Below are 27682 nucleotides of genomic sequence, written 5' to 3'. Positions count from 1 at the left end.
TGCGTTGAAGATAGAAAAAAACCGATGCGTGGAGGGTTTTTTAAATTTTATTTGCAAAACAACCAACTAGGAAAACTAGAACGTTTCTCTTTTTGCTAAAAGTTGGAAGGTGAAGGGAGGGGGGGGGGGAATGGGGAAAAACTACAGAGGGGGGGGGGGGATAGTTTCGCCTTCGCTCTCATCTCGCCCTGCGCCGGCTGGACCGCCTGGGGGTAGAGACGGCCTCCCCTTCTGCCGGCGTGGAAGGCGCCCCATCCTGTGTAGCCAGACCTCTGCTCGGCTGGGCTTCCCCTGGCTCCGTTGATGCAGAATCCGCAGCCAGCTTTTGCTGAATATCCAGGCTGGGTTGTTCTCCCTGGGGGCGCAGTCCGTCCCCCTCCCCTGACACTTTGGGGTCCTGCCCCACGGAGCTGACGCTCCTCGGAGAGGAGGGCTCGCTTCTCTCGTCGATGACCAGGACTCCGCAGATATCCTCCGATTCGAAGTATCCTGAGCACGTCCGGATTACCTCGGGGGACTCGCAAGGGGGTGGCGGGATTCTCTTGGATCCAGGAACGGCTTCTTCTACATCGTGCCTTTTGGTTGCGGAGGGAGGTTGGGGGTCGGTCAGCTGCAAGGGGGTCTCCTCTGTGTGTCCGGGCGAGGCTTGGACCCGGGAAGCCCTGTACCGCTGCAGACAGGAAAAAACCCAATGCTCAATTAGCCCACTGCAATTTTACGCAGCATGCTAGTCCTCATGGAGACAAAAATACTGAAAGGGAGAAAGTCTGAATAATGAAGGCCCTGCAATGAGCCCGTTCAGGCACAAAGAAATTGCTTTTTTGAGGGTTTTTTTAAAAAGGTAAAATAAAGCAAAATCAAAGGAGTTCTTGATATCAAACAGTTTGCTTAGTGACCATTTGAAGTTACAATCACCGAAAAACGGGACTTGTGACCCCAGGTTAAAGTTCTGACCCGAAAATTTAACTCAGGCATTTATTTGTATTTATTACATTTATTACATTTCCAGGATTATTTTTTTATTCAATTTATATATTTATTCCGTGATCTGTTTGTAGAAATCTGCGATCATGTGAACACAATTTATGATAGTGTTTATTTTCATGGAAACCAACAATAGCTTCCAGTTTCATAAACTCCTCAAGACCCACCTATACCGCCAGGCATAGGGGAGTTGAGACACCTTTCCCCCAGGCTTTTTATATTTTATGTTTGGTATGTATGTGTTGTTTGGTTTTAAATATAATAGTGTTTTTATATGCTTCTTTTTAATACAGTGGAACCCCGACATAAGAGCTGCTCTACTTAAGAGCAACTCGAGATAAGAGCTGGGAGGGGAGAGATATTTTTGTTCTACTTACAAGCCCAAATTCGAGATACAAGCGCCAAGGAGCTGTCTCCTGAAGCCAAACGCTAACTTCCGCGTTCGGCTTCAGGAGACAGCTGCGAAGCGGCGCGCGTGTTTTAAAAGGTTGCAGCCGGCCTGGGGGGCTCGGGGGGGTGCTTGCAGCTTTCTTTCTTGCTCTTTTTCTTTCTCTCTTTTACCTTCCCTTCCTCTATTTCTTCTTTTCTTTCTCCTTCCCACCTTCTTCCCTCCCTCCCTCCCTTCACTCATTCCTCTCTTACTCTCCCCTTTCATAAGTTTCCTTGCTTCCTTCCTCTGTTCCTGTCCCTTCCCTCTTTCCTTCCTTCCTTCCCACCCTCCGTCCATTCATTCACCCATTCCTCTCTTGATCGCTTAAAGCCGGTCCCTGGTGCAAAAAGGGTTGGGGACCTCTGTCCTACAGGATTGGGTGGCAGAGAAGTTGAACATATGTAAATTTAAAAGTTTAAGAAAGTTTACAAGTTAAGTGAAAGAAACTTCATTATTCATTTATATGTACATGTACATTTCTTCATTAAAAACATGTCTTTCTGCATAATTTAGACTAACTTTGTGAGTTTTTTGAGGGCTGGAACCAATTAAAATTATTTACATTAATTCCTATGGGGAAAAGTCGTTCGAGATAAGAGCTGCTCGACTTAAGAGCCCAGGTCCGGAACGAATTAAACTCGTATCTCGAGGTACCACTGTATTAGATTGGTCTTCGGAGAGGGGCGGCATACAAATCTAATATATTATTATTATTATTATTATTATTATTATTATTATTATTATTATTCCTGCAAACGAAGAAAAAAGGGGCCCATAGCAAGCAACGGATCTCCTTAATGATTGCCAACAACCAGGGTTGTAAAACGGGTCAGAAGATGCCGGCTGAAATACAAGGGTCAATTATGGTCATATGTCAAGGACAAAACCAACCATGGACAAATGCCGGAACAGGTTCCAAATATCCAGGGCTGGAGACAAGGATTTTAGCTGGCCTAGAAGGGGAGGTGAGCCACTGGAATCCCCCCACGCCGTAGCTGGTGATGGGGAACACCAAATGGGAGGGAGGGAGGAAGGAGAGGGAGAAGAGGAAGGAAGGGAAGGAAGGAATAAGAATGGGAGGAAGGAGATTGAAAAAGTGAAGAGGGAGGGAGGAAGGAAGGAAGGAAAGAGAAAGGGAAGGGAGGAGAAAAGAAAGGAAGGAATGGGAAAGATGGAGAAGAGAGAAAGGGAAGTAGGGAGGGAAAGAAGGAAGGATGGAAGAAAAAAATGGATGGAAGCACAAGGGTAACGGAGAGAGAAAAGGAAGGGAGGAGAAAAAGGAAGAAAGGTGGAGAGGGAGGGAGGGAAGGAGAAGGAGAGGAAAGATGGAAAGAGGGAGAAAAGGATAAGAAAGGGAAGGAGGGAGGGGAGGGAGGATAGGAAGAAGGGCAAAATATGGAAGGAGAGAAAGGGAAGAAAGGAAGGAGAAAGATGGAAGGAGAGGGAAGGGAGTAAGATGGAAAAGGGAGAAAAGGAAGGAAGGAGAAGGGTATGAAAGGGAAGGAAGGAGAAAGGAAAGGAAGAAAGAAAGAAAAGATGGAAGGAGAGGGAGAAAGGAAGGAAGGAAGGAAGGAAGGAAGGAAAAAAGATGGAAGGAAGGAAGGAAAAAAACTAACCTGCAGGTTCTCAAAATGCATCCGGGATTTGCAGTGGGTGAGCCGCGTGGCCGAGTCGCTCGAGTAGAATTTGTGGCACAGCCGGCACAGGAATCCTGCCACGGGCACCAGGAAATCCAGGCCTAGCAAAGGAGAGAGAGAGGGAAGGGAAGAGACCGGCTCGAGAAAGCCGAGAATCCCCCAGGAGGAACCCAAAGGCCACCTTGTAGCTCTCAAGAGAGGCATCGAAAATCTTATTATTATTATTTATTAGATTTGTATGCCGCCCCTCTCCGTAGACTCGGGGCGGCTCACAACACCAATAAAACAATGTATAACAAATCTAATAATCTTATGACAGATACTCCTCACTTAACAACAGTTCATTTAGTGACCCAAGTTACAACAGCACTGAAAAGAAAAGCACTGAGTTACATTCAGATGCTTGACAAGCGACTCGTATTTATGACGGTCTTCTAGTCCAACTCTCTGCTTAGGCAAGAAACCATACACTACTTCAGACAGATGGTTATCCAACATCTTAAACACTCCCAGTGTCGGGGCATTCACAACTTCTGGAGGCAAGCTGTTCCACAGATTAATTGTTCTAACTCTCAGGAATTTTCTCCTTAGTTCCAAGTTACTTCTCTCCTTGTTTAGTTTCCACCCATTGCTTCTTGTTCTACCTTCAAATGTTTTGGAGAATAGCTTGACTCCTCCTTCTTTGGGGCAACCCCTGAGATATTGGAAGACTGCTATCATGTCTCCCCTGGTCCTTCTTTTCATTAAACTAGCCATGCCCAGTTCCTGCAAACGTTCTTCATATGTTTTAGCCTCCAGTCCTCTCATCATTTTTGTTGCTCTTCTCTGCACTCTTTCTAGAGTCCCAACATCCTTTTTGCATCATGCTGACCAAAACTGAATGCAATATTTATTTATTTATTTATTTACTTACTTACTTACTTACTTACTTACTTACTTACTTACTTACTTACTTGATTGATTGATTGATTGATTGATTGATTGATTTTTATGCCGCCCTTCTCCTTAGACTCAGGGCGGCTTACAACATGTTAGCAATAGCACTTTTTAACAGAGTCAGGCTATTGCCCCCACAATCCGGGTCCTCATTTGACCCACCTCGGAAGGATGGAAGGCTGAGTCAACCTTGAGCCGGTGATGAGATTTGAACCGCTGACCTTCAGATCTACAGTCAGCTTCAGTGGCCTCCAGTACAGCACTCTACCTGCTGCGCCACCCCAGGTGTGGCCTTACCAAGTCCTTATAAAGTGGTATTAACACTTCACGTGATCTTGATTCTCTCCCTCTGTTATGCAGCCTAGAACTGTGTTGGCCTTTTTGGCAGCTGCTGCACACGGCTGGCTCCTATTTAAATGGTTGTCCCCTAGGACTCCAAGATTCCTCTCAGGGTTACTCCTGTTGAGCAATGTACCACATATAGTGTACCTGTGCGTTTTGTTTTTCTTGCCTAAATGTAGGACCTTATTTTTTTTTTCCACCATTGAATTTCATTGTGTTAGAGAGCGCCCATCTCTGTTTTGGTATTGCTGACTAACTGTGACTGCTGTAGTAAGAACTGTGTATTCGATGATAGTTTATGTATTTTGTTTGTAAGCTGTACAAGTCAGGCTTGTAGTATTGCTTATGAATTGAGGGATTGACTGATTTGGCTGTGTGTGACTGGAGTGTTTAACTTCACTATGATATTTGCTAAAGTAAATACTAGTTTTATACGCTTTAATGTATCTGGTTTGTGTTGTGGTTAGCTCTGGCCCAGCTCCTGCCCCAAGGACTGTGGATGTGGGGGAGACATCCACATGCTGCAGGCCTGTTTTGCCCCCCCCCCCCTCCCGGTGAAATCTGCTGATGAAGGCTCCTCTGACCAAGAAGACATGAGTGACAGGGAGGAGGAGAGTGTGGCAGACAGCTCAGAAGGAGATCAATTATCTAGCTCCTCCTTGGATTCAGAACAAGAGTTAATGATACAGCCACGCATGCGGAGAGCGATGCATAGGCAGCAACGACTGAGAGATTATTATCAAAGAAAATGAGGCCACCTGTGGTTGGGTGGGGGCTGTGGTCATTAGTGAGGCTGCTATAAATAGCAGCCTGTGGGTTTGGCCATTGTGGAGGATTATCTGATCGTTGTGTTTCGTGCCTGCTTTGCTGACTTTGACCTTTTGTGTGCTGATTTTTCCCTGCTTTGAAACTAAACCAGAGCAAAGTGTGTTTCACTTTGTGAAAGAAGAAGGACTGTGAATTGCCTCACAGCTGCAAGATAAGTATCACAGAACTGATAAGGGACTTGTACAAATTACCAGTTTGTTTGGAGACGAGTGCTCTTTGCTATACCAAAAGAGGGCTTGGTTTAAGTGAATTTTCATTATAAAGAACATTGTTTTGAATTTTCAAACGTGTGTGTGTCTGAAATTTGTACCTGTGAATTTTTGGGAGGATTCTACCAGAGAGCCCGACAGAACAACTATGATATTTGCTAAAGTAAATACTACTTTTATATGCTTTAATGTACTGTATCTGGTTTGTAATGACTGAACCATTGCTCATATCTTCTAACTACCTGATGGATATGTGCTAGAACTCCACATTTGTGTTATGCATGAGCATCCTTGATAACTCAGGGGTCGCTTTGCATACTTAACACTTACCATAGACCGTGTCCGGACAATACTCAGCGTTTCCTCCTGGGTCTTCCACCGACGTTTCTCTCTGCCCAACCTGGAAGTAGGGAATGAGTAAGGTTTAAAATTCCCACCTTTTTGACTTCGAAGTTTGCAAAATTAAGAGAGTTTTGGGGTGGGGGGGTGTTTGCAAAAGAGGGTAAGAAATAGAAATGTGTTCCTAGCATGGGTCCCACACTTGGGAGGGGGCAGAGGTTAAGGGTTAGAGGATCCGTATTGCAGGGAAAGACGGCTGTGGATGTGTGTTTGTGGGATTCCTTAGCTCTGGGAGAAAATCCCATCCCAAGTGTTAGATGGCTCAGAAATAGCTGCAAATGTTTTCTCCAAGGAAACACGGAGAAGGGATTGCGAAAAAAATACAAAAGCGGACGCACCCCTTAAGTTGTCAGAAAGAGGAAGATGGGGGGGGAGGCACCATGAAAAACACACACACACACTTTCCCCTTCAGATTCAAGGGCATCTCAGAGGGCAGAAGGCAGGGGAAAACACAACCAGGACTTGCAAAATTCAATTTAGTTTAGTTTAGTTTAGTTTTTTATTTCTTTCCTTTCCTTTTTTACTTTATTTTTCTTTATTTTACTTTACTTCTTTATTTTTACTTTACTTTTTTACTTTATTTTTTTCTATTTCACTTTTTTTAAATTTTACTTTACTTTTTTTATTTTACCTAACTTCTTTACTTTTTACTTCTTTACTTTTTTACTTTACTTTCACTTTACTTCTTTATTTTTTTCTTTATTTTACTTTTATTTTACTTCTTTACTTTATCTTACTTCTTCAGTTTGCTTTTTACTTCTTTACTTTTTTACTTTACTTTCACTTTACTTCTTTATTTTATTTTAGTTTTACTTTACTTCTTTACTTTTTTACTTTACTTTTTTCTTTATTTTAGTTTTTTACTTTACCTTATTTCTTTAGTTTACTTTTTACTTCTTTACTTTACTTCTTTACTTTACTTTTTTCTTTATTTTACTTTCACTTTACTTTTTTACTTTACTTTTTTCTTTATTTTACTTTCACTTTACTTCTTTACTTTTCTTTTTTTCTTTATTTTACTTTCACTTTACTTCTTTACTTTTCTTTTTTCTTTATTTACTTTCACTTTACTTCTTTACTTTTCTTTTTTCTTTATTTTACTTTCACTTTACTTCTTTACTTTTCTTTTTTCTTTATTTTACTTTCACTTTACTTCTTTACTTTACTTTTTTCTTTATTTTACTTTCACTTTACTTCTTTACTTTTCTTTTTTCTTTATTTTACTTTCACTTTACTTCTTTACTTTTCTTTTTTCTTTATTTTACTTTCACTTTACTTCTTTACTTTACTTTTTTCTTTATTTTACTTTCACTTTACTTCTTTACTTTTCTTTTTTCTTTATTTTACTTTCACTTTACTTCTTTACTTTTCTTTTTTCTTTATTTTACTTTCACTTTACTTCTTTACTTTTTTACTTTACTTCACTTCTTTACTTTACTTTTTAACTTTATTTTACTTTACTTCTTTACTTTTCTTTTTTCTTTATTTTACTTTCACTTTACTTCTTTACTTTTCTTTTTTCTTTATTTTACTTTCACTTTACTTCTTTACTTTTCTTTTCTTTTTTCTTTATTTTACTTTCACTTTACTTCTTTACTTTTCTTTTTTCTTTATTTTACTTTCACTTTACTTCTTTACTTTTCTTTTTTCTTTATTTTACTTTCACTTTACTTCTTTACTTTTCTTTTTTCTTTATTTTACTTTCACTTTACTTCTTTACTTTTTTACTTTACTTCACTTCTTTACTTTACTTTTTAACTTTATTTTACTTTACTTCTTTACTTTACCTTACTTCTTTACTTTACTTTTGCTCTAGTTTACTTTAACTTAGCTTCTTTACTTTACTGTCATTGCACATCATACAATGGAATTGAATGCCATCTTCAGTGTACATGATAAGTAAAAAAACCAAAAACCCACAAGCACACATCCTTCCCATTCTATCCAATTGAATTGAAAACCCCCGGATATTGCATTAATATCGAATAAAGCCGCTTTCTAAATTTCCTGGCCAGCCCCTTTGGCTCTGCCCTCCTTCCTGGAGCTGCCGGGAAGCCCCTTCCTTACCTGTTGGTTCAGAGCCTCTGCCGGATCCACCTGGTCCCCCTCCCTGGCTTCCTCGTCTTCCTCTTCCTCATCCTCGTCCTGCTCTTCAAAGCATCCCACCGCGTCCACCGTGATCAGCTCTTCGGAGTCCTCGGGGCTGCCCAAGTCTCTCTCACCCAGCCTCACCTGGCCAGGTATGGGGAAAAGAGGGAGGGATGGAAGGAGAGATGAACGGGCAAGAAGAGAAAAGAGTTCAAAAAGATCCCAGACTGCCGCCCCACCTCCTCTTTTTAAATTTTTTTAAATTTGGTTTAACCTGTCTGACCTCTTTAGCCTTCTGCTTGTGCTCCAAGGATTTCATGTGCTCCACAAACTTGCGGGGAGTTTTGAAGTAACGGCTGCAGACGGTGCAGAAGGGACGCAGGAAGCGCTTGGCCAGCTGGAACAAGAAGGGGGAGTTGGAGGGAGGGAGGGAAGGGAGGGAAGGGAGGGAGGGAAGGAAGGGAAGATAGGGAAAGAAGGAGAAAGAAAGGAAGGGAAGGTAGGGAGGGAGGGAGGGAGGGAGGAAGGAAAGGAAGATAGGGAGATAAGGAGAAAGGAAGGAAGGAAAGGGAGGGAGGGAGGAAGGAAGGAAGGAATGAGTGCGAGGAAGGAAAGGAGGAACAAAGGAGGGAGGGATTGGGAGTTGGAATGAGTGAGTGAAGAAGGAATGAATGGAGGAGAAAGGAAGGAGAAAAGAAGGAAAAGTATATAGGTAGCGGGGAGGAAGGAAGAAGGATGGAAGGAAAGAGGGAAGGAAGGAAGGAAAGAAGGGTAAGTAGGTAGATAGGGAGAAAAGAAGGAAGGAAGAAAAGGGAGGGAAAGAAGGATATTTAGAGCCAGCTGAACAATCTTCTGCCCCTTCCCAAGACTCTGCTGAATGCAGGGGGCCCTTTACCTTGTGTTCCTGAGTCCTCCGGTGCTTGATGAGGTCCCCTTTGAAGTTCACCTGGCAGGTGTTGCACCAGCGCTGCTGGCTCTCCCTGCAAGGAAAGGGACCTCTCAAGGAAGCCAGAAAACCCAGAAGGATGTCTCGGCCTCCCATCACCCCTGCCAGAAGCTCTCCCCTCGCCCCCTCATCCTTTGGCCCGAGAGAGCAGACGGCTTCATTGGGTGGACAACCTGCTTGATTTCTCTCCTTCGCAACCGGGAGGATTTTCAGGTCTGGTTCTTGCTCCAGAGCCAGGTAGGGGGAGCGCACCTTCACTGCTCTCTAAGCGTCCATATGGGTGTGTGTCCGTCTTCAATTGCAAAGCTTCTGGCCGCGCACCTACCCGTCTCTTTCGGCTGGCACCGCCGGCTCCTTTCCCGAAAGCAGCTTGGGGACGAGGTCTACGTTGCTTCTCCTCTGGATTTCCTGAAGCCGCTGCTGGTGTTGAACCCCTAACAGGTGAGTCTGGAAATTCTGGTCCAAGACAAGCGTGAGAAAGAAAGGAAGGAAGGAAGAAAGAAAGGAAGGAAGGGGAAAAGAAAAGAAAAGAAGAGGAGAAAAGAGAAGGAAGGATGGAAATAAAAAGAGAAGATGAAAGGAGAGAAAGGAAAGGAGAGAAGAGAGGAAGGATGGAAAAAAAGAGAAGATGAAAGGAGGAGAGGAAAGGAAAGAAGGGAGAGAAGAGGGGAAGGATGGAAATAAAAGAGAAGATGAAAGGAGGAGATGAAAAGAAAGAAGAGGGAGAAGAAAAGGAAGGATGGAAAAAGAAGAGAAGATGAAAGGAGAAAAGGAGGGGAAAGGAGAGGGGAAAAGAGGGGACAGATGGAAAGAAAAGAGAGGAAAGGAGGAGGAGAGGAGGGGGAAGAAGAGAAGAGAAATTAGTTAGCTCTCCCACCCACCCAGTCCTTTCCTTGGAAGCTGGACCCTTGCAAAGCAAGCCAGAAAACCGAAGCAGGAGAGCTAAAGGGAAGAAGGCCAGCTTGGTGATACTGGTAGTCCTTGACATACAACCAGATAATCTGGACCAGGATTTCCACCATTATGCAAGGCCGCTGTTAAGAGAGTCTGATCCTCTTTTGAATGGAAGGAAAGAGGAGGGAAGGGGAGGAAGGAAGGGGATGGGAATGAGAGAGAGGGGAGGGCCGAGAGGGAGGGAGGAAGGGTGAAGAAGAAAGGGAGGGAGTGGCGAAAGGAAGGAAAGGAAGGTAAAAGGAGGGAGGGAGGGAGGGAGGGAGGAAGGAAAGAAGGAGGAAGGAAGGGAGGAAGGGAGGAAGGAAAGAAAGAAGGAAGGAAGGAAAGAAGGAGGAAGGGAGGGAGGAAGGAAGGAAGGAGGAAGGAAGGGAGGAAGGAAGGAAGGAAAGGAGGAAGGAAGGGAGGAAGGAAGGAAGGAAGGAAAGAAAGGAGGAAGGAAGGAAGGAAGGAAGGAAAGAAGGAGGAAGGAAGGAAGGAAGGAAGGAAGGAAGGAAGGAAGGAAGGAAGGAAGGAAGGAAGGAAGGAAGGAAGCCCCTCCGTACCTGTTGGTCATAGAAATTGCTTCTGCAGACGTAGCAGTAGAATTTTGGGGCAGTTCCAGGAACGGCTTGCAGGGGGGCCCCGGAGGGGCCCGGCTTAATGGCCGGCGTGGTGCTGATGGCACGGCTCTCGCTGCTCTGCTGGATGGTCACTTTCAGGGCACCGGCATTGCTCAGCACCTGGCACAGAGGGGCAAATGGGAGAGGGGCAGGGCTCAACTCTGTGGGGCTGGCAAGAAAGCAAGAGTTCTCTCTTCCGGCCACATCTGGGTAGCCGTTTTGTTCCCCCTCAGGCATCTGGGGAATCAGAATGAAACAACTTTTGCCACGGCCAATTCAACAATTTCCATTTAATTCTTCAAAACAGATGCAAAATATTTCAATTTTTCCATTCACGTTTCCTTCTATCCCTCCTTTTTGCATCCTTTCTTAGCGCTTCCATTCTACCATTTCTTTCATGTTAGTGCAAACCGTCCCCTAGGAGAGTTGGATGTGGCGAGTTGGCCATAATGAGTTGGTCATGGCAAGTTGGGTGTGGTCAGTTGGCCATGGCAAGTTGACCATGATGAGTTGGCCATGACAAGTTGGATGTGGCAAGTTGGCCATGAGCTGGCTATGATGAGTTGGCCATGGCAAGTTGTATGTTGTGAGTTGACCAAAATGAGTTCTATGTTGTGAGCTGGCCATGATGAGTTGACCATGGCAAGTTGGATGTGATGAGTTGGCTAGGAAGAGTTGGCCATGGCAAGATGGATGTGACGAGTTGGCCATGATGAATTCTCATAGACTCATGATGGGGAACCTATGGCAAATTGAATGTGACAAGTTGGCCATGACAAGTTGAATATAATGAGTTGGCCATGGGGAGTTGGCCATGGCAAGTTGGATGTGGCGAGTTGGCCATGACAAGTTGGATGTGGCGAGTTGGCCATGATGTGTTAGCCATGGCAAGTTGGATGTAATCAGTTGGCCATGGTGGGTTGGCCATGGCAAATCGGATGTGGCGAGTTGGCCATGATGTGTTAGCCATGGCAAGTTGGATGTAATCAGTTGGCCGCGGTGGGTTGGCCATGGCAAATCGGATGTGGCGAGTTGGCCATGATGTGTTAGCCATGGCAAGTTGGATGTAATCAGTTGGCCATGGTGAGCCATGGCAAATCTGATGTGGCAAGTTGGCCATGGAAAGTTGGATATAATGAGTTGGCCACGGTGAGTTGGCCATGGTGAATTCTCATAGACCCATGATGGGGAACCTATGGCACAGTTGCCACAGGTGGCAGCGGAGCCAACACCATGGGCACGCGAGCCAACACCCAGGTCAATCCACAGCCCATGACCATGCGCCTCCTGCCAGCTCGCTCTGCCGGGAGATGCGCATGCATGGGAGTGAAGTCACGCATCCATGCGTGGGGGGTTGGAAACCTGGTAGCACAAAAATGGGGTGGGGGTGTATGACGCTCCCCTCCCGAGGCCCATTTTTAGTTCCAGGAGGCTTCAGGGAGGCCTGCTAGCATCAAAACGTGGATTGTGTATGTATGTGTGTGGGGCGGAGCCTGCGGGGGGCATTGCATTATGGGTGTTGGCACTCGAGGGGAAAAAGGTTCACCATCACTGTCTAGATCAGTGATTCTCACCTTTTCTAGTGCCGCGACCCCTTAATGCAGTTCCTCATGTTGTGGTGACCCCCAACCATAAGTCTAGTGCCAATTCTCCCAACAGAGCTTGGAGCTGATTGGCAGGAAGGTCAGAGGGACACGCCCACTGTAAACACCTGATTGGTTGGATTGTAAAAATAGGTTCCAAGGCGCCAGAATAGAAGCTTTAGTTCCTAACACCAGGGGAAATTTCTTGTTTCGACCCCTGTGAAACGGTCGTTCGACCCCAAAAGGGTTCCCGGCCCCCAAGATGAGACCATTCCACCTACATTCTCTCCCCCTCTTTGGCTCACCTCTGGGGTCTTCTCTTCCTCTTCAAACTTCTCCTCCGAAGCCTCCTCTGTGACGTCCCCTTCCCCAGCATCTAGGAAACAGAGCCAGTAGGTAAGTCTGGGATTCGGATTTGAACTCAGATCCTCCGAGATGGAGGAAGAAGGGCAAGTGGACTCTCCTTGGCCATGTATAAATTGAGCCGAAGGCAAACGGTCAAATAGTGGCTGGACTGAACTGAAAGGGAAATATTTCTTCACCCAGAGGGTAATTGGTTGATGGAATTCATGCCCAGAAGAAGTCATGACAGCTGTCATCCTGGATAGCTTCAAGGCAGGATTGGACAGATTCATGGATGCCAAGAATATCATTGGTGGTTATTGAAAGGGATGTCCAAGTGCCGCCTCTATGTTGGTTGCGGCAGGCAGGGTTTCCTTGGGTACCATTTGTTGGGAGTGAAGGGAAAGGGAGGGTCATCACTCCGTGGACTGCATTGGCTACCAATCTGTTTCCAAACCCAATTCAAAGAGTTGGTTATGACCTATAAAGCCCTACATGGCATAGGACAAGACTATCTCCAAGACCGCCTTCTGCCGCACAAATCCCAGCGATCATTTTTAGAAAATGGAGGTGCTTTGTGAGTATACAGTGTTCCCTCGATTTTCGCGGGTTCGAACTTTGCGAAAAGTCTATACCACGGTTTTTCAAAAATATCAATTAAAAAATACTTCGCGGTTTCCCCCCCTATACCACGGTTTTTCCCGCCTGGTGACATCATATGTCACCGTCAAACATTCGTCCAGCTTTAATAATTTTTTTAAAAATAAACTTTAATAAATAAACATGGTGAGTAATAATCTAAGTGGTTGCTAAGGGAATGGGAAATCACAATTTAGGGGTTTAAAGTGTTAAGGGAAGGCTTGTGATACTATTCATAGTCAAAAATAGTGTATTTACTTCCGCATCTCTACTACGCGGAAATTCAATTTTCGCGGGCGGCCTTGGAACGAAAAGTGAGGGAACACTGTATACTTTACACAGACAGAGTTGGACATAGTGATACGTCCATTCACTCTGACAGAATGGTATTTACAAGAAAGGTTCAAAGGTTCCTTGGGGATACTCCCAATAACATAAAGAGCAGATGATGAAGGAAGGAAAAATAATATGTTCGCTTCAAAGGGTAGGACTACAGTTCAAGTACTGTATATGGTATATTTTGTATGTTTGCAGAAAGATATGAATCTCTATTTTTCATGAAAAGAATTTTTCATAAGGACTTATGGAACTGTATAATCTCTTATGAATCCATTGACCTGGGAATCAAAAATGATTTATTATATAACTCTGTCATTATTGCTTTGACACTTTGTCATGTTTTATTGTTGTCTGTCTGTATAGTCTGGAGGACAGAAGGAAAAGGGGGGACGTGATCGAAACATTTAAATATGTTCAAGGGTTAAATAAGGTCCAGGAGGGAAGTGTTTTTAATAGGAAAGTGAACACAAGAACAAGGGGACACAATCTGAAGTTAGTTGGGGGAAAGATCAAAAGCAACATGAGAAAATATTATTTTACTGAAAGAGTAGTAGATGCTTGGAACAAACTTCCAGCAGACGTGGTTGATAAATCCACAGTCACTGAATTTAAACATGCCTGGGAGAAACATATATCCATCCTAAGATAAAATAGTATAAGGGCAGACTAGATGGATCATGAGGTCTTTTTCTGCCGTCAGTCTTCTATGTTTCTATGTTTGTCCCATAAAAATTTGAAAATATTTTTTTTTTTAAAAAAAAGAATATTGAAGATGAATTTGCTTGGCAGAAGTTGGCCAATAGCGATCACCAGACCCCAAAACGCCACAACGGTCATTGAGACCTACCTGTTGTTGCTATGAATTCGGAGTCTCTTCCTGTTTGAGCATCTTCTGTTTTGCGAGGGCTTGGTGCTTCTTCGGTGTTGTCGATCTCGGTTTCACTAGTCGGGCGAGGGGGAAAAGAGAAAGAAAGGAATAGGAACAGAATAAAATTCTTTGTTGGCCAAGTGTGGTTGGATACACAAGGAATTTGATGCTCTCAGTTCCTCCTGCCCCCCCCCCCATGCCATCGCTCTGCTAAACAACTACGAGAGTTTTCCGCAAAGTAAGGTCACAAGGCACGTAGCTCTCGCGGGGAATGTTCGCAGGGGAAGTTTATTTATTTATTAAATTTGTTTGTTTATTTATTTATTGAAGTTGGTATTACAGTAATCCCTGGCTACTTCACGATTCATCTTTTGCGGATTCGCTATTTTACGAGTTTTTCAAAGGGGGCTTAAGTCCATTAAATCCATTGAAAATTTTAAATCCATTAAAAATCCATAAAATTATTCTACAGTACGACTGTACTCTATTAAAGAAACCGGTAGGATATCACATGTAGTTCCAGCTGAGAAACATTATAGAATGGCTGTTTAATGCAAAGGGTGGGTTTTAAAAGTCCAAATACTCGTTAAATACATTAAAATACGTTAAAAACATCTACAGACGTTTAGCTATGCAATTTGGGGATGAACACTCTTGGAACGGTGGGGGAATTAGGAACGGATTTCCAGAGGGAAACAATTGCAGGCTACGGGAACCATTTGCATCATTTAGGCGACTTGGAGGACAACAGAAAAACCTCCAAGCGGCCTCAACGGCTCTCTTAAAAGGCTGCAAATGACCAGCTGTCTTCAAGGTGTATGAATCCTTCCATTCGCCACACCACCATCCAATTAGAACTGAAGAAGCTTCTCCGATAAGAAGGGAAATGTCTTCAAACGAAAAAGCTCTTGGAAAACCATGACAGCCATGACCTGGAAGAAGGAGAATCTCCACGCCCAAGGAAGGACGTTTAAACGTGACCCTTGCAGGAAATAATGATTACCTCCGGGGCAGCTTGGCAACTGGTTCGCCATCTAGAGACGACTCCAGGAGGGTCTCTGTAAAGCAGAAAACAAATAGGTTTACGAAGCCCCACCCCAGTTGAGCCACAAATTTCTGGTTTTCAGTCTATTCCATCACTAATACCACATTTCATTATATATACAATATTTATTTATTTATTTATTTTATTAGATTTGTATGCCGCCCCTCTCCGTAGTCTCACAATAACTCTAATTTTACTTAATAGTCTTTTATACTCTCTTTTTATCCTATCATTTATTCTTTTCTATATCTATAACTATACACACTTTACATTCCATCCGTTCCTTCTATTCCCTCTTTCTTTTTTATATTTTTTTCTCTGTCCAGTTATAAAACACATTCCACCTTTCGTAGAATGCTGTATCTTCTTTATTGTTTAATTCATGTTAATTTATCCAGTTCCGCACACTCTCTAATATTTTTCTAATAATAACTTTATCACTCGTGCCATTACTATTCTTACTGCTGTTAGTATATGTTGTATAATGTAGTGTTTCCCAACCTTGGCAATTTGAAGATATCTGGACTTCAACTCCCAGAATTCTCCAGCCAGCATTTACTGGCTAGGGGATTCTGGGAGTTGAAGTCCAGATATCTTCAAGTTACCAAGGTTGGGAAACACTAGTATAATGTACCTGTAATTCTTAGGGCCCTTCCCAATAGTCAAAATAATAAACCCAGTCACCATACAGCTTGCATTGCCCAGAATATTAAGAAAAATCCACCCACTGTTCTATTTCAGCTTATTAAAACCAGTGACAAGATCTGAATTAAGGCCACAAACCCTACCACCACATCCCCCCACCCTTATGGACAGTTGCTCTTTAAAAATTATGATATAGATCAGGGGTCACCAACCTTTTGGATCTAAGGGACCATTAAATTCCTAATTTTAACTCCCACGGACTTCTAATATGATTTTCTTTAAAAGATAAATAGCATTTAGTGCAATATAAAAAATGCAAATAATTTTTCCACACACCACAAAAGTTTTTTCACAGATCACCAAAAATGTTTCACAGATCACCAAAAGTTTTCCATGGATCACCAAAAAATTTTCACAGATCACCAAAATTTGTTCTCAGATCACAAGTGGTCCACGGACCCCCTGTCGGTTACCACCGATTTAGATCGAGTTGATTTAAATCAAGCCTTTTTACTAAGTGATTTACCGGTAAATCCTTTTATTTATTTATTTATTTTTAAGTAATCTATTATTATTTATATCTTTAAAAAACAGAAATCGAAAAACAAACACACAAGGCGAATAAAAAAGTTTTAACAGACTGGATTTTAAATCAAACCCACCATTTATCCTTCCAATATCTCACTTGCCAGCCAAACTGGCCTCTGAAGACCCCCAACTCTTTTTCAGCTACCAAGAGCCCCCTACCTGAACTGGGAGAGCCAGGCTGCCTTATTACCGGTGCAGCCCCTTCCTCGCTTTGCCCGGATGGCAAGGAGGCGCTGTCTGCCTCTCGCTTCCTCTCCGGGACTCTGGGAAAATCCTGCAGTATAAAAGGTTTTTTTTGTTAAATTAAACAAACCCTACAGGGAAGTGAATTGCAATGACAGCTTTTCATAATTCCACTTCTTGAAGGGTGCATGATATCCAGAAAAGCAGAAAAAAGACCAATAATAACCCAGAGAAGGAACTAAACCAGTAGTTTATTTATTTATTATATGGATTTATATGCTGCCCTCTCCGAAGACACGGGACGGCTTACAACATATCAGTTGTCAACTTTATAGCAATAGCATTTATATATCACTTCATAGTGCTTTTACAGCCCACTCTTTTTTTAACAAAAATGTATTTTAATAATGAAAAACAAAATAAAAGTAAACATAAAAACGTATTTACAAACATAAAACAAGCACAGTCCATTGGCTTAATATGTTACATTTCTCTTTTCAACGATTCTTTTTCTTAAACGTTAATCAGATTCTTTTTTCTTTTCTATCCAGCTATACAGTTTTTCCCCAAACTGTGAAATAGTCTTTATTTTATTTATTCTGTAATTCATATGTTAATTTACTTAATTTGTACTTAATTTACTTAATTTAATCTAGCATTTCCCTGATCGCCATTTCTTCATTTGGTATATTTTCTTTTTTCCAGGTTTGTGCAAACACCAACCTTGCTGATGTTAATATATGCGTTATCAAATAGTAATCTACCTTTCTATTCTGTCCTCTAATTATTCTAATTATTAACAATCCTGGGTCTAGAAAGCTTAGAACTACAACGCCTAAAACACGATCTAAGTATTGCCCACAAGATTATATGCTGCAACATCCTACCTGTCAATGACTACTTCAGCTTCAACCGCGACAACACAAGAGCACGCAACAGATTCAAACTTAATATTAACCGCTCCAAACTTGACTGTAAAAAATATGACTTTAGCAATCAAGTTGTCGAAGCGTGGAACTCATTACCGGACTCAATAGTGTCAACCCCTAACCCCCAACATTTCTCCCTTAGACTATCCACAATTGACCTCTCCAGGTTCCTGAGAGGTCAGTAAGGGGCGTACGTAAGTGCACTAGTGTGCCTTTCGTCCCCTGTCCAATTGTCTCTCCTTTATCTCATATATCATATATATTTTCTTCCTTTCATATATCTTCTCCTCTATTTTATATTTTTCTTTATATATATTACTTCATGTCTATTCTCTTCCATATGTATTGTATATTGGACAAATGAATAAAATAAAAAAATTAAAAATTAAAAATAAAAATGTTCCCAAAAGATACATTTTAGGTTTCGTTTCCAGTTGATAAGTTAACACTTCTTTCAACCAATTTTGAATTCTAGACATAACCACCAAATATGTTGATACGTACTTGTGGCAGATTTACATTCACAGCATTTACTGCTTATGTTTGGATGGATTTTGGCTAAACATGCCGGGGCGTAATGCCACCGGTAACACATCTTATTACAGCCCTCTCTAAGCGGTTTACAGAATCTGCCTCTCACCCCCAACAATCTGAGTCCTCCCTTGACCCACCTCGGAAGGAGGGAAGGCCGAGTCAACCTTGAGCCGGTGGTGAGATTTGAACTGCTGAACGACAGCTAGCAGTTTAGCTAAAGTAGCCTGCAGGGCTGCACTCTAACAACTGCACCACCCCGGCTCGCTAAGTGAAAAAAACGGTCCGAAGTCGCTAGTTTCAGGGTCTCCGAAGGCTCGCTAAATGGAAGATTGTTAAGTTGGTAGCAAGAAGATGGGAGAAATTATTTAAAACAGTCAAGTTTAGAGCAGAAGGACGGAGAATGTGCCTCCCTAGCAGGGGTGTTGCTCACACCCAGGGTCAGATCTCTGTGAGGATCGGTGAGATGTAAATGCAAGGATGGGATCCAGATAACATCCGAACTAAATCAGAGTCCAAGTCAAAGAACTTGTCAAAGTTCCAATTTATTTCCATCTCTACTAGGAAACCTGAATCTTAGTTTCCCACCCAGTTGAAAGTCCCCCCCACCCACAAACTTGTCACGTTGCTTGCCCACTCAGATTGTGCCAGTCCTCCTTACGCTTCCGCCCAGGTGGTAGACACAGGTTGGCCTTGAACCTCTCGGAAGAATGCTTTGCGGCTGCATCTCATGAAAATGCCCCCCCTCCCAAGTTCCCATCAACATCAGGGCTTGGATTATCCTATGGATAAGTGTGGCAAGCCGTTGGTTTATCGTCAATTTCTGCACTGGCTTGATACCAGATTGAAAACTCACCTTGCGAAATGGCAGGTTCTGGCGATGAAACGGGAGAGCTGGGAAACCCAGGTGGGGGGGCTTGAGGGAGACGGGTGGGGGGCCCAGCAGAGAGTGCCGAGTGGCTTGAGGGAAGAACTGCTGTATTACAGGAGCGGCAGCCACATTGAAGCCTCTCAGGTTACCTGTAAGACCTCCCCAAAAACAGGAAGGAAGGAAGGAAGGAAGGAAGGAAGGAAGGAAGGAAGGAAGGAAGGAAGGAAGGAAGGGAAGGAGGGAGGGAGGAGAAAGGAAGGAAGGAAGGAGAGGAAGGAAGGGAGAGAAGGAAGGAAGGAGAGAAAGAAGGAGAGAAGGGAGAGAAGGAAGGAGAGAAGGAGGGAGAGAAGGAAGGAAGGAGAGAAGGAAGGAAGGAGAGAAGGAGGGAGGAGGGAGGAAGGAGAGAAGGAAGGAAGGAGAGAAAGAAGGAGAGAAGGAAGGAGAGAAGGAAGGAAGGAGAGAAGGAGGGAGGGAGGAGGAATGAAGGAAGGGAGGAAGGAGAGAAGGAGGGAGGGAGGAGGAGGAAGGAAGGGAGGGAGGAAGGAGGAGGGGAGAAAGAGATAAAAGGAGAAAAAGGGAGAGACAGAGAAAAGAGAGAGACACAGAGAGAGAAAGAAGAGAGAAAGACAGAAAGAGGAGAGAGAGAAAAAGAGAGTCAAAGAGGGAGAAAGAGAGAGCAAGAAGGAGAGAAAGAGAGAAGACAGAAAGAGAGAGAGAAAAGGGAGAGAGAGAAAGACAGAGAAAGAGAGGGAAAAAGACAGAGAAATAAGGGGAGAGAGAGAGAAGAGAGAAGGAGAGAGAGAAATGCTTATTATTTATTTATTTATTTATTTATTTATTTATTTATTTATTTATTTATTTATTTGATTGTTATGCCATTTGGGCATTTTTTTTTGCAGGCTTCAGAAAGGCCTATGCGCACACATGGGGGGGGCAGCGCAAGGGAGGGAAGGAGCATGGGCACACGCACGCATGCTGGCACATTCACAAACACCCCTTTTGGCACACGAACCAAAAAAAAAGGTTCACCATCACTTGTATAGTAGGGGCTCCTGCTTGAGCAGGGGGTTGGATTCAACTCTGTTATTACGTTCTTTTTTAAAAAAAACCTAATACATAATAATAGTAATAACACCCAAGGCTGGCAAGGAATTCAAAGACACAATTGGAGTTTGCCCCCTGCATCCGGAACAAGGAGCAACCGATTCTACCATAATTGTAGATCGATCCATAAAATAAATCCATTTCCTCTGCTTTTACGGCAGATCCATCCAGAACATTTTGCGATTCGCGGAGACACGACCCTGAGCTGACCATCCAGATGGCAGGAAAGAGCACTCGCTTGAGCCAAGAAAGACATTTGCAAGGGCCATAAACGGAGCAGCTCCTGAATTATTCAGCTATTAGGCTCTTTTTTCAAATGTCTCGGCATTAGATATTCCGAAATGTAAAACCGTTGGAGGCTCAGGGTTCGGATCACGGTGGTGGAAACCTCACTTAGCACCGAGAAGTGAAAAAGGATCCTAAAGATAGTTCTGTAAAACCTCAGAAGTTACACAAGGGAGAAACCAAAAAGTGTCAGCCAGAGGATTAGAATAGAATTTCAGACAAGTGTCTGTCCTGACTCTTCTTAAAAACCTGCAGTGATGGAACGGCCACAGTTTCCAGTGGCAAACTGTTCCACTGGTTACCATATTTTTCGGAGCATAAATGTCCAGCCAACGAAGCAGTGGAAGTGATGTGCCGGTGCCTGGAGGCTGTTGGGGCCTGCATGGATGTCAACAAACTCAAACTCAACCCAGACAAGACGGAGTGGCTGTGGGTCTTGCCTCCCAAGGACAATTCCATCTGTCCGTCCATTACCCTGGGGGGAGAATCACTGACCCCCTCAGAGAAGGTTCGCAACTTGGGCATCCTCCTCGATCCACAGCTCACATTAGAGAAACACCTTTCAGCTGTGGCGAGGGGGACGTTCGCCCAGGTTCGCCTTGTGCACCAGTTGCGGCCTTATTTGGACCGGGAGTCACTGCTCACAGTCACTCATGCCCTCATCACCTCGAGGCTCGACTATTGTAACGCTCTCTACATGGGGCTACCTTTGAAAAATGTTCGGAAACTTCAGATCGTGCAGAATGCAGCTGTGAGAGCAATCATGGGTTTTCCCAAATATGCCCATGTTACACCAACACTCCGCAGTCTGCATTGGTTGCCGATCAGTTTCCGGTCACAATTCAAAGTGTTGGTTATGACCTATAAAGCCCTTCATGGCACCGGGCCAGATTATCTCAGGGACCGCCTTCTGCTGCACGAATCCCAGCGACCAGTTAGGTCCCACAGAGTGGATCTTCTCCAGGTCCCGTCAACTAAACAATGTCGCTTGGTGGGACCCAGGGGAAGAGCCTTCTCTGTGGCGGTCCCGGCCCTCTGGAACCAACTCCCCCCAGAGATTAGAATTGCTCCCACCCTCCTTGCCTTTCGTAAGCTTCTTAAAACCCACCTCTGCCGCCAGGCATGGGGGAACTGAGATTCTTTCCCCCTTAGGCCTTTACAATTTTATGCATGGTATGTCTGTCTGTATGTATGTTTGGTTTTACAATAAGGGTTTTTAACTGTTTATATTGGATTGTCATATGCTGTTTACAACTGTTGTTAGCCGCCCTGAGTCTACGGAGAGGGGCGGCATACAAATCCAATAAATAAATAAATAAGATGCATCTTTTTCCTCCCTAAAAGACTCTTAAAATTCAGGTGCGTCTTATACTCTGAATGTAGCTTTTTTTCCCCCGAAGCTTTTCCCCCCCTGCCCTAACTAGCTGCTAACGATCTTCCCAGCTCTTACCTTGCAGGTTCTTTCATTGTTACTCTCTGCAAAGAATGTTTTCCAAGCCTTAAGTCTTTGCAGGGGTTTTTTCATTGCTCTAACTTATTCTGAATAACTTTCTTTCCAGCCCTAACCAGGTGCTAACAATGTTCCCAGCTCTTACTGGCTTGCAAGCTCTTTCATTGTTACTCTCTCCAAATAAAGTTTTTTTCCAGCCCTAACCAGGGGATAAAATAATGTGCTGAAATTGACCAGACCAAGGACGCTAGCCAGCTGAATACCTGGAAGGCAGATTCTTTTCCCTATTTTCCTCTCCAAAAACTAAGGTGCATCTTATACTCTGGTAAGTCTTATACCCCCAAAATACGGTAATTGTCCTCGCGGTTAGGAAGTTTCTCCTTAATTCTGGGTTGATTCTTGATTCTTCAATAGGCATCAAGAAGAATCGGAATATTATAAAATTTGGGATAGGGTCTACACTTGGCTGAATGCAAGAAATAATGAATTTAATGATTATATAGTAAATTACTTTGAAATTATATATATAACAGAAATATGAAATATGTTATTTTTCCTTTGATATGATCTAATCCAGTGTTTCCCAACCTTGGCCACTTGAAGATATCTGGACTTCAACTCCCAGAATTCCCCAGTCAGCGCTGGCTGGGGAATTCTGGGAGTTGAAGTCCAAATATCTTCAAGTGGCCAAGGTTAGGAAACACTGATCTAATCAACAAATAGGTTTTTACTAGAGACTTCGAACAAGAGCAGAGCGATTGAAGCCACTCCTTTTGTGTTACATGTTTTGTTGTTTTTTTCTTTATGTATGTATGTCTTGTTTTGTCTTTGAAAATAATTTTTAAAAAATTATTAACAAAAAAATTCTGGGTTGCTTCTCTTCTTGATTAATCTCCATCCATTGTTCCTTGTCCTGCCCTTTGGTGCTTTGGAGAATAAGTTGACCCCCTGTTCTTTGTGGCACCGCCTCAAATATTAAAATAATGCTATCATGTCAATTCGGCCGGCCAGGAAGGACGTCTTTGTGACGTCAAAGCTCCGCCCACGGAATTCCCTATTGGGATTCCCCACCTCCTTTCCAGCCTCCCGACCGGCCTGACAGCTCCGCGGCTCTTTTAAAAAGCTAACAGCCGGGCGGCGGGGCTTCTCAGCGTCCTCCTGAACCCAAACACCGACCCCGAATGTTTGCCGAATTTCCGGGTTCGGCGTTCAGGAGAACGCCGAGAAGCCCCCCGGCTGTTTCAAAAGGCGACAGCCGGGCGGCGGGGCTTCTCGGCTGCCTCCCGAACGCCGAACCCGGAAGTTCGGCAAAAGTTCGGGTTTGGCGTTCGGGTTCGGGAGGACGCTGAGAAGCCCCCCGGCTGTTTCAAAAGGTGACAGCCGGGTGGCGGGGCTTCTCGGCGGCCACCCGAACCCGAACATTTGCCGAACTTCTGGGTTTGGTATTGGAAGAACGCTGAGATGCGCCCGGCTGTTTCAAAAGGTGACAACCGGGCGGTGGCGTTTTTTTCCCCTTGCACGCATTAATTCATTTTACATTGTTTCCTATGGGAAACAATGTTTCGTCTTACAAACTTTTCACCTTACGGACCTCCTCCGGGAACCAATTAAGTTCGTAAGAGGAGGTATTACTGTATCTTCAAGTTGCCAAGGTTGGGAAACACTGCTTTAATGCATCTGTTTTGTATGACCGAATAATTACTCCTCTCTCCTGGATATCTGCTGCAACCCCACGTTTTCCTCTGAGCATGTCTTTAGTAACTCAAGGATTCCACACACTCCTTAACAGATTGTACCTTGCATTTGGTGCAGGAGAAGGGCTCGCTGGAGGACAGGGTTGGCGTTGAGCAGCGACGCCGGACTGGGTGCCTGCAGAGTTAACATCTGTTGCTGAGATGGTGTCACCGTTCTGGAACATTGAAAAGACCACAATATAAGTAATCCTTGATTTATGGCCGTTCATATAGTGACCGTTCGGTGGAGAGAAACAGGGGAAACAGGCTGTTTATACCCTCCGGGGTGCAGAGGAAGCTGTACCCTCCTCAGGCATTGAATTATGGGTGCGGGCACTCGTGCATATGTGACAGCATGGGCGCATGCTCTTTTGGCACCCGAGGGAAAAAAGGTTTGCCATCTCTGCTTTAGGTAATGGGTACTCTCCTTAGATAACAGGGTACTCTCCTCAACAGGGTATTCTCCTTAGGTAAAGGGGTACTCTCTTTAGATAACGGGATACTCTCTAGATAACGGGATACTCTCTTTAGGTAACGGGTACTCTCCTTAGGTAAAGGGGTACTCAACTTAGATAACAGGGTACTCTCCTTAAAACGGGGTACTCTCCTTAGGTAACAGGGTACACTCCATAGGTAAAGGGGTACTCTCTTTAGATAACAGGATACTCTCTAGATAATGGGATACTCTCTTTAGGTAACGGGTACTCTCCTTAGGTAAAGAGGTTCTCTCTTTAGATAACAGGATACTCTCTAGATAGTGGGATACTCTCTAGATAATGGGATACTCTCTTTAGGTAATGGGTACTCTCCTTAGGTAAAGGGGTACTCTCTTTAGATAACAGGATACTCTCTAGATAATGGGATACTCTCTTTAGATAACGGGTACTCTCCTTAGGTAAAGGGGTACTCTCTTTAGATAACGGGATACTCGCTAGATAACGGGATACTCTCTAGGTAACAGGTACTCTCCTTAGGTAAAGGGGTACTCAACTTAGGTAACAGGGTACTCTCCTTAAAACAGGGTACTCTCCTTAGGTAACAGGGTACACTCCATAGGTAAAGGGGTACTCTCTTTAGATAACGGGATACTCTCTAGATAGTGGGATACTCTCTAGATAATGGGATACTCTCTTTAGGTAACGGGTACTCTCCTTAGGTAAAGGGGTTCTCTCTTTAGATAACGGGATACTCTCTAGATAGTGGGATACTCTCTAGATAAGAGGATACTCTCTTTAGGTAATGTTATGCCGGGCTTCACGTTACGAGCCCCAATTAAGTCAGAAGTGTAAATTCAAACACACACAATGTTGTAAACAAAGAGTCAGTTTATCAAAACAAAAATATTGTACACACGCACTTTCATCAGCCAAAGTGCTCTCCCACAAACCACAAGCCTGGAATGCTGTGAAAACCAAAACCAAAAGCAGAGCAGATAAAAGGCAGCTATGAAGACGTCACAGCCACCCCCCTTCAAGAGTCCACAAACTGTACTTAACTGTGAAATATTCAAAAAGTCCTTGTAAATCCTGAAGCAATCCAAAATCAAACCACACTCATCCCTCTCCAGATAATCTCGCACGCACGCTCTCAGCAACACTGGCAATTTATCAGCAGCCCCATTAGCCTAATTGCCCCAGCCACAGGTGTTCTCCCTTATCTTTTATAACACTTGTGCAGTTGTTCCCTTCTCGTCATAAACCTGCGCCTGTGAGCATCTATGAATCCCTGTTCCTCAGAGTCTAATTATGATTCACTAATGAGGTCATTAGCTAATGAGCTGCCTGTAACTACCTCATCATCCAATTCTGCTTCATTCCCAGAGTCTGCCCTTGAAACAGAATCTTCACTGTCGGAAGCTGTTGGCAGTAAAACCGGTCTCTGATAACGTGAGGATTCTCCCAAACCAACCCCCACAGTCCTCGGAGCAGGAGCTGGCCCAGAGCCAACCACAACAGGTAACAGGTACTCTCCTTAGATAAAGGGGTATTCAACTTAGATAACAGGGTACTCTCATTAAAATGGGATACTCTCTAGATAGTGGGATACTCTCTAGATCAGTGTTTTTCAACCAGTGTGCCGTGGCACACTAGTGTGCCGCGAGACATGGTCAGGTGTGCCGCGAAGCTGAGCAAGAGAAAGAAAGAGAGAGAATGAAAGAAAGCAAGAGAGAGAGAGAAAGAAAGCAAGAGAGAGAGGAGAAAGAAAGAAAGAGAGAAAGAGAGAGAATGAAAGAAAGCAAGAGAGAAAGAAAGCAAGAGAGAGAGAGAAAGAGAGGGAGGGAAGGAGAGAGAGAGAGAGCAAAAAAGAGAGGAAGGAAGGAAGAGAGAGAGAAAGAAAGAGAGAGAGGAGAAAGAAAGAAAGAAAGAAAGAGAGAAAGAGAGAGAATGAAAGAAAGCAAGAGAGAGAGAGAAAGAAAGCAAGAGAGAGAGGAGAAAGAAAGAAAGAGAGAAAGAGAATGAAAGAAAGCAAGAGAGAAAGAGAGAAAGAAAGCAAGAGAGAGAGAGAAAGAGAGGGAGGGAAGGAGAGAGAGAGAAAGAGTAAAAAAGAGAGGAAGGAAGGAAGAGAGAGAGAAAGAAAGAGAGAGAGGAGAAAGAAAGAAAGAAAGAAAGAGAGAAAGAGAGAGAATGAAAGAAAGAAAGCAAGAGAGAGAAAGAAAGCAAGAGAGAGAGGAGAAAGAAAGAAAGAGAGAAAGAGAGAGAATGAAAGAAAGCAAGAGAGAAAGAGAGAAAGAAAGCAAGAGAGAGAGAGAGAGGGAGGGAAGGAGAGAGAGAGAAAGAGCAAAAAAGAGAGGAAGGAAGGAAGAGAGAGAGAAAGAAAGAGGGATGGAGAGAGGAAGGAAGGGAGAGAAAGGGGGAGAGAAATAGAGCGAAAGGTAGGAAGAGAGAGAGAGAGAATTTTTTTGTCCAAACTTTTTTTATCCCCCCCATTCCCCCCCCCTGCTCAATGTGCCCCATGATTTTGTATATGTAAAAAATGTGCCACAGCTCAAAAAAGGTTGAAAATCACTGCTCTAGATAACAGGATACTCTCTTTAGGTAACGGGTACACTCCATAGGTAAAGGGGTACTCTCTTTAGATAACGGGTACACTCCATAGGTAAAAGGTTACCCTCCTTACGTAACAGGGTACTCTCCTTAAAATGGGGTACTCTCCTAACGTAACGGGGTACTCTCCTTAGCTAAAGAGGCATTCTCTTTAGATAACGGGATGCTCTTTTTAGGTACAGGTACTCTCCTTAGATAACAGGGTACTCTTCTTAAAACGGGGTATTCTCCTTAGGTAAAGGGGTACTCTCTTTATGTAACGGGTACTCTCCTTAGGTAAGAGTGTATCCTCCTTAGGTAAAGGGGTACTCTCTTTAGATAATTGGGTACTCTCCTTAAATAACGGGGTACTCTCCTTGGGTAACAGGGTAAACTCGTTAAGTAAAGGGGTACTCTCTTTAGGTAATGGTACTCTCCTTAGGCAAAGGGGTACTCTCCTCAGATAACAGGGTCCTCTCTTTAGGGAAAGGTGCGGGGTTTTCTAGGCAGGCAGGCTGGGGAGCATGGGAACCGAAGTCGAGTTAGTCTTTAAGGAACTTGGCGGAAGACAGAAGGTTCCTTTGGGCCGGACAGTGCGTTCCCTGGACTTTGGCGGGAGGGGGCAGCCCGGCTGCAGAGGGCCGAACAGCTTTGCCCCCCATCCCCACCCCCAGAGTCAGGCAGGGCCCGCGGGGGCGCGCAACCGCCGCCCGCCCCCTTTTGGCCCCCGTTACGCAAGGCCAGGCGCGGGGGTCGCAGGGAAGGGGCGCGGCGGGGACTCCCCCCCCTTCCCCAGGCCGCCGGCCCTCCGCCAAGCAGGGTCTTACCGACCGGGCGCCGCTTGGGGGGACGCCGGGCTCTGCTGCTGCTGCTGTTGCAGGAGATGCTGCAAGCGGAGCAAATGCTGCTGGCCGAACATGGCTCGGGTTGCGGGAGGAAGGCAGCTCCGGCGGACCGGCCTCGGCTGCCTGAGGAGGAGGAGGAGGAGGAGGAGGAGGAGGCGCTTCTTCCTGGCTCGGGAGCGCGCCGCGAAAGGGCGGCGCGCGCGCGCGCCTCTCTCCGGTGCCGCGAACGCGGCTCGGGCTGGGAGGAAGGGAGGGAGGGAGAGGAGGCTGAGCGCAGCGGCCTTCACACAAACACGCACACACAAGCACAGCAGGCTCTCACACCA

General features: G+C 44.3%; 1 protein-coding gene across 1 annotated transcript; it reads right to left on the bottom strand.

Annotated features, from left to right (window-relative positions):
* Window positions 1–33: 33 nt before the first annotated feature.
* Window positions 34–27682, bottom strand: CIZ1 (CDKN1A interacting zinc finger protein 1). The gene is made up of 15 exons (XM_070758797.1): window positions 27339–27682; window positions 23552–23664; window positions 18902–19065; window positions 16562–16676; window positions 15128–15182; window positions 14104–14198; window positions 12242–12312; window positions 10297–10473; window positions 9126–9256; window positions 8750–8834; window positions 8138–8251; window positions 7834–7998; window positions 5697–5766; window positions 3031–3152; window positions 34–670 (listed from the first exon to the last, which is right to left on the bottom strand). The coding sequence occupies exons 1-15, from the start codon at window positions 27428–27430 to the stop codon at window positions 179–181; spliced, it is 2061 nt and encodes a 686-aa protein (XP_070614898.1). The 5' UTR covers window positions 27431–27682; the 3' UTR covers window positions 34–178.

Source organism: Erythrolamprus reginae, chromosome 8 (assembly GCF_031021105.1).
Source record: "Erythrolamprus reginae isolate rEryReg1 chromosome 8, rEryReg1.hap1, whole genome shotgun sequence".
In the NCBI taxonomy this organism is placed as follows: Eukaryota; Metazoa; Chordata; class Lepidosauria; order Squamata; family Dipsadidae; genus Erythrolamprus; species Erythrolamprus reginae.
Note: the sequence above shows the minus strand (reverse complement) of the source record. Positions and strands in the feature narration are given on the sequence as shown.

Bases quoted from the DNA above. Each gene is read 5' to 3' on its own strand.
- CIZ1 (XM_070758797.1), bottom strand. From the start codon at position 27,430: ATGTTCGGCCAGCAGCATTTGCTCCGCTTGCAGCATCTCCTGCAACAG. The intron at 15,183-16,561 runs GTAGGGGGCTCT...TCTGCTTTACAG, and splicing joins GCCTGGCTCTCCCAGTTCAG to AGACCCTCCTGGAGTCGTCT. The intron at 14,199-15,127 runs GTAATCATTATT...TCGCCCGACTAG, and splicing joins GTTGCCAAGCTGCCCCGGAG to TGAAACCGAGATCGACAACA.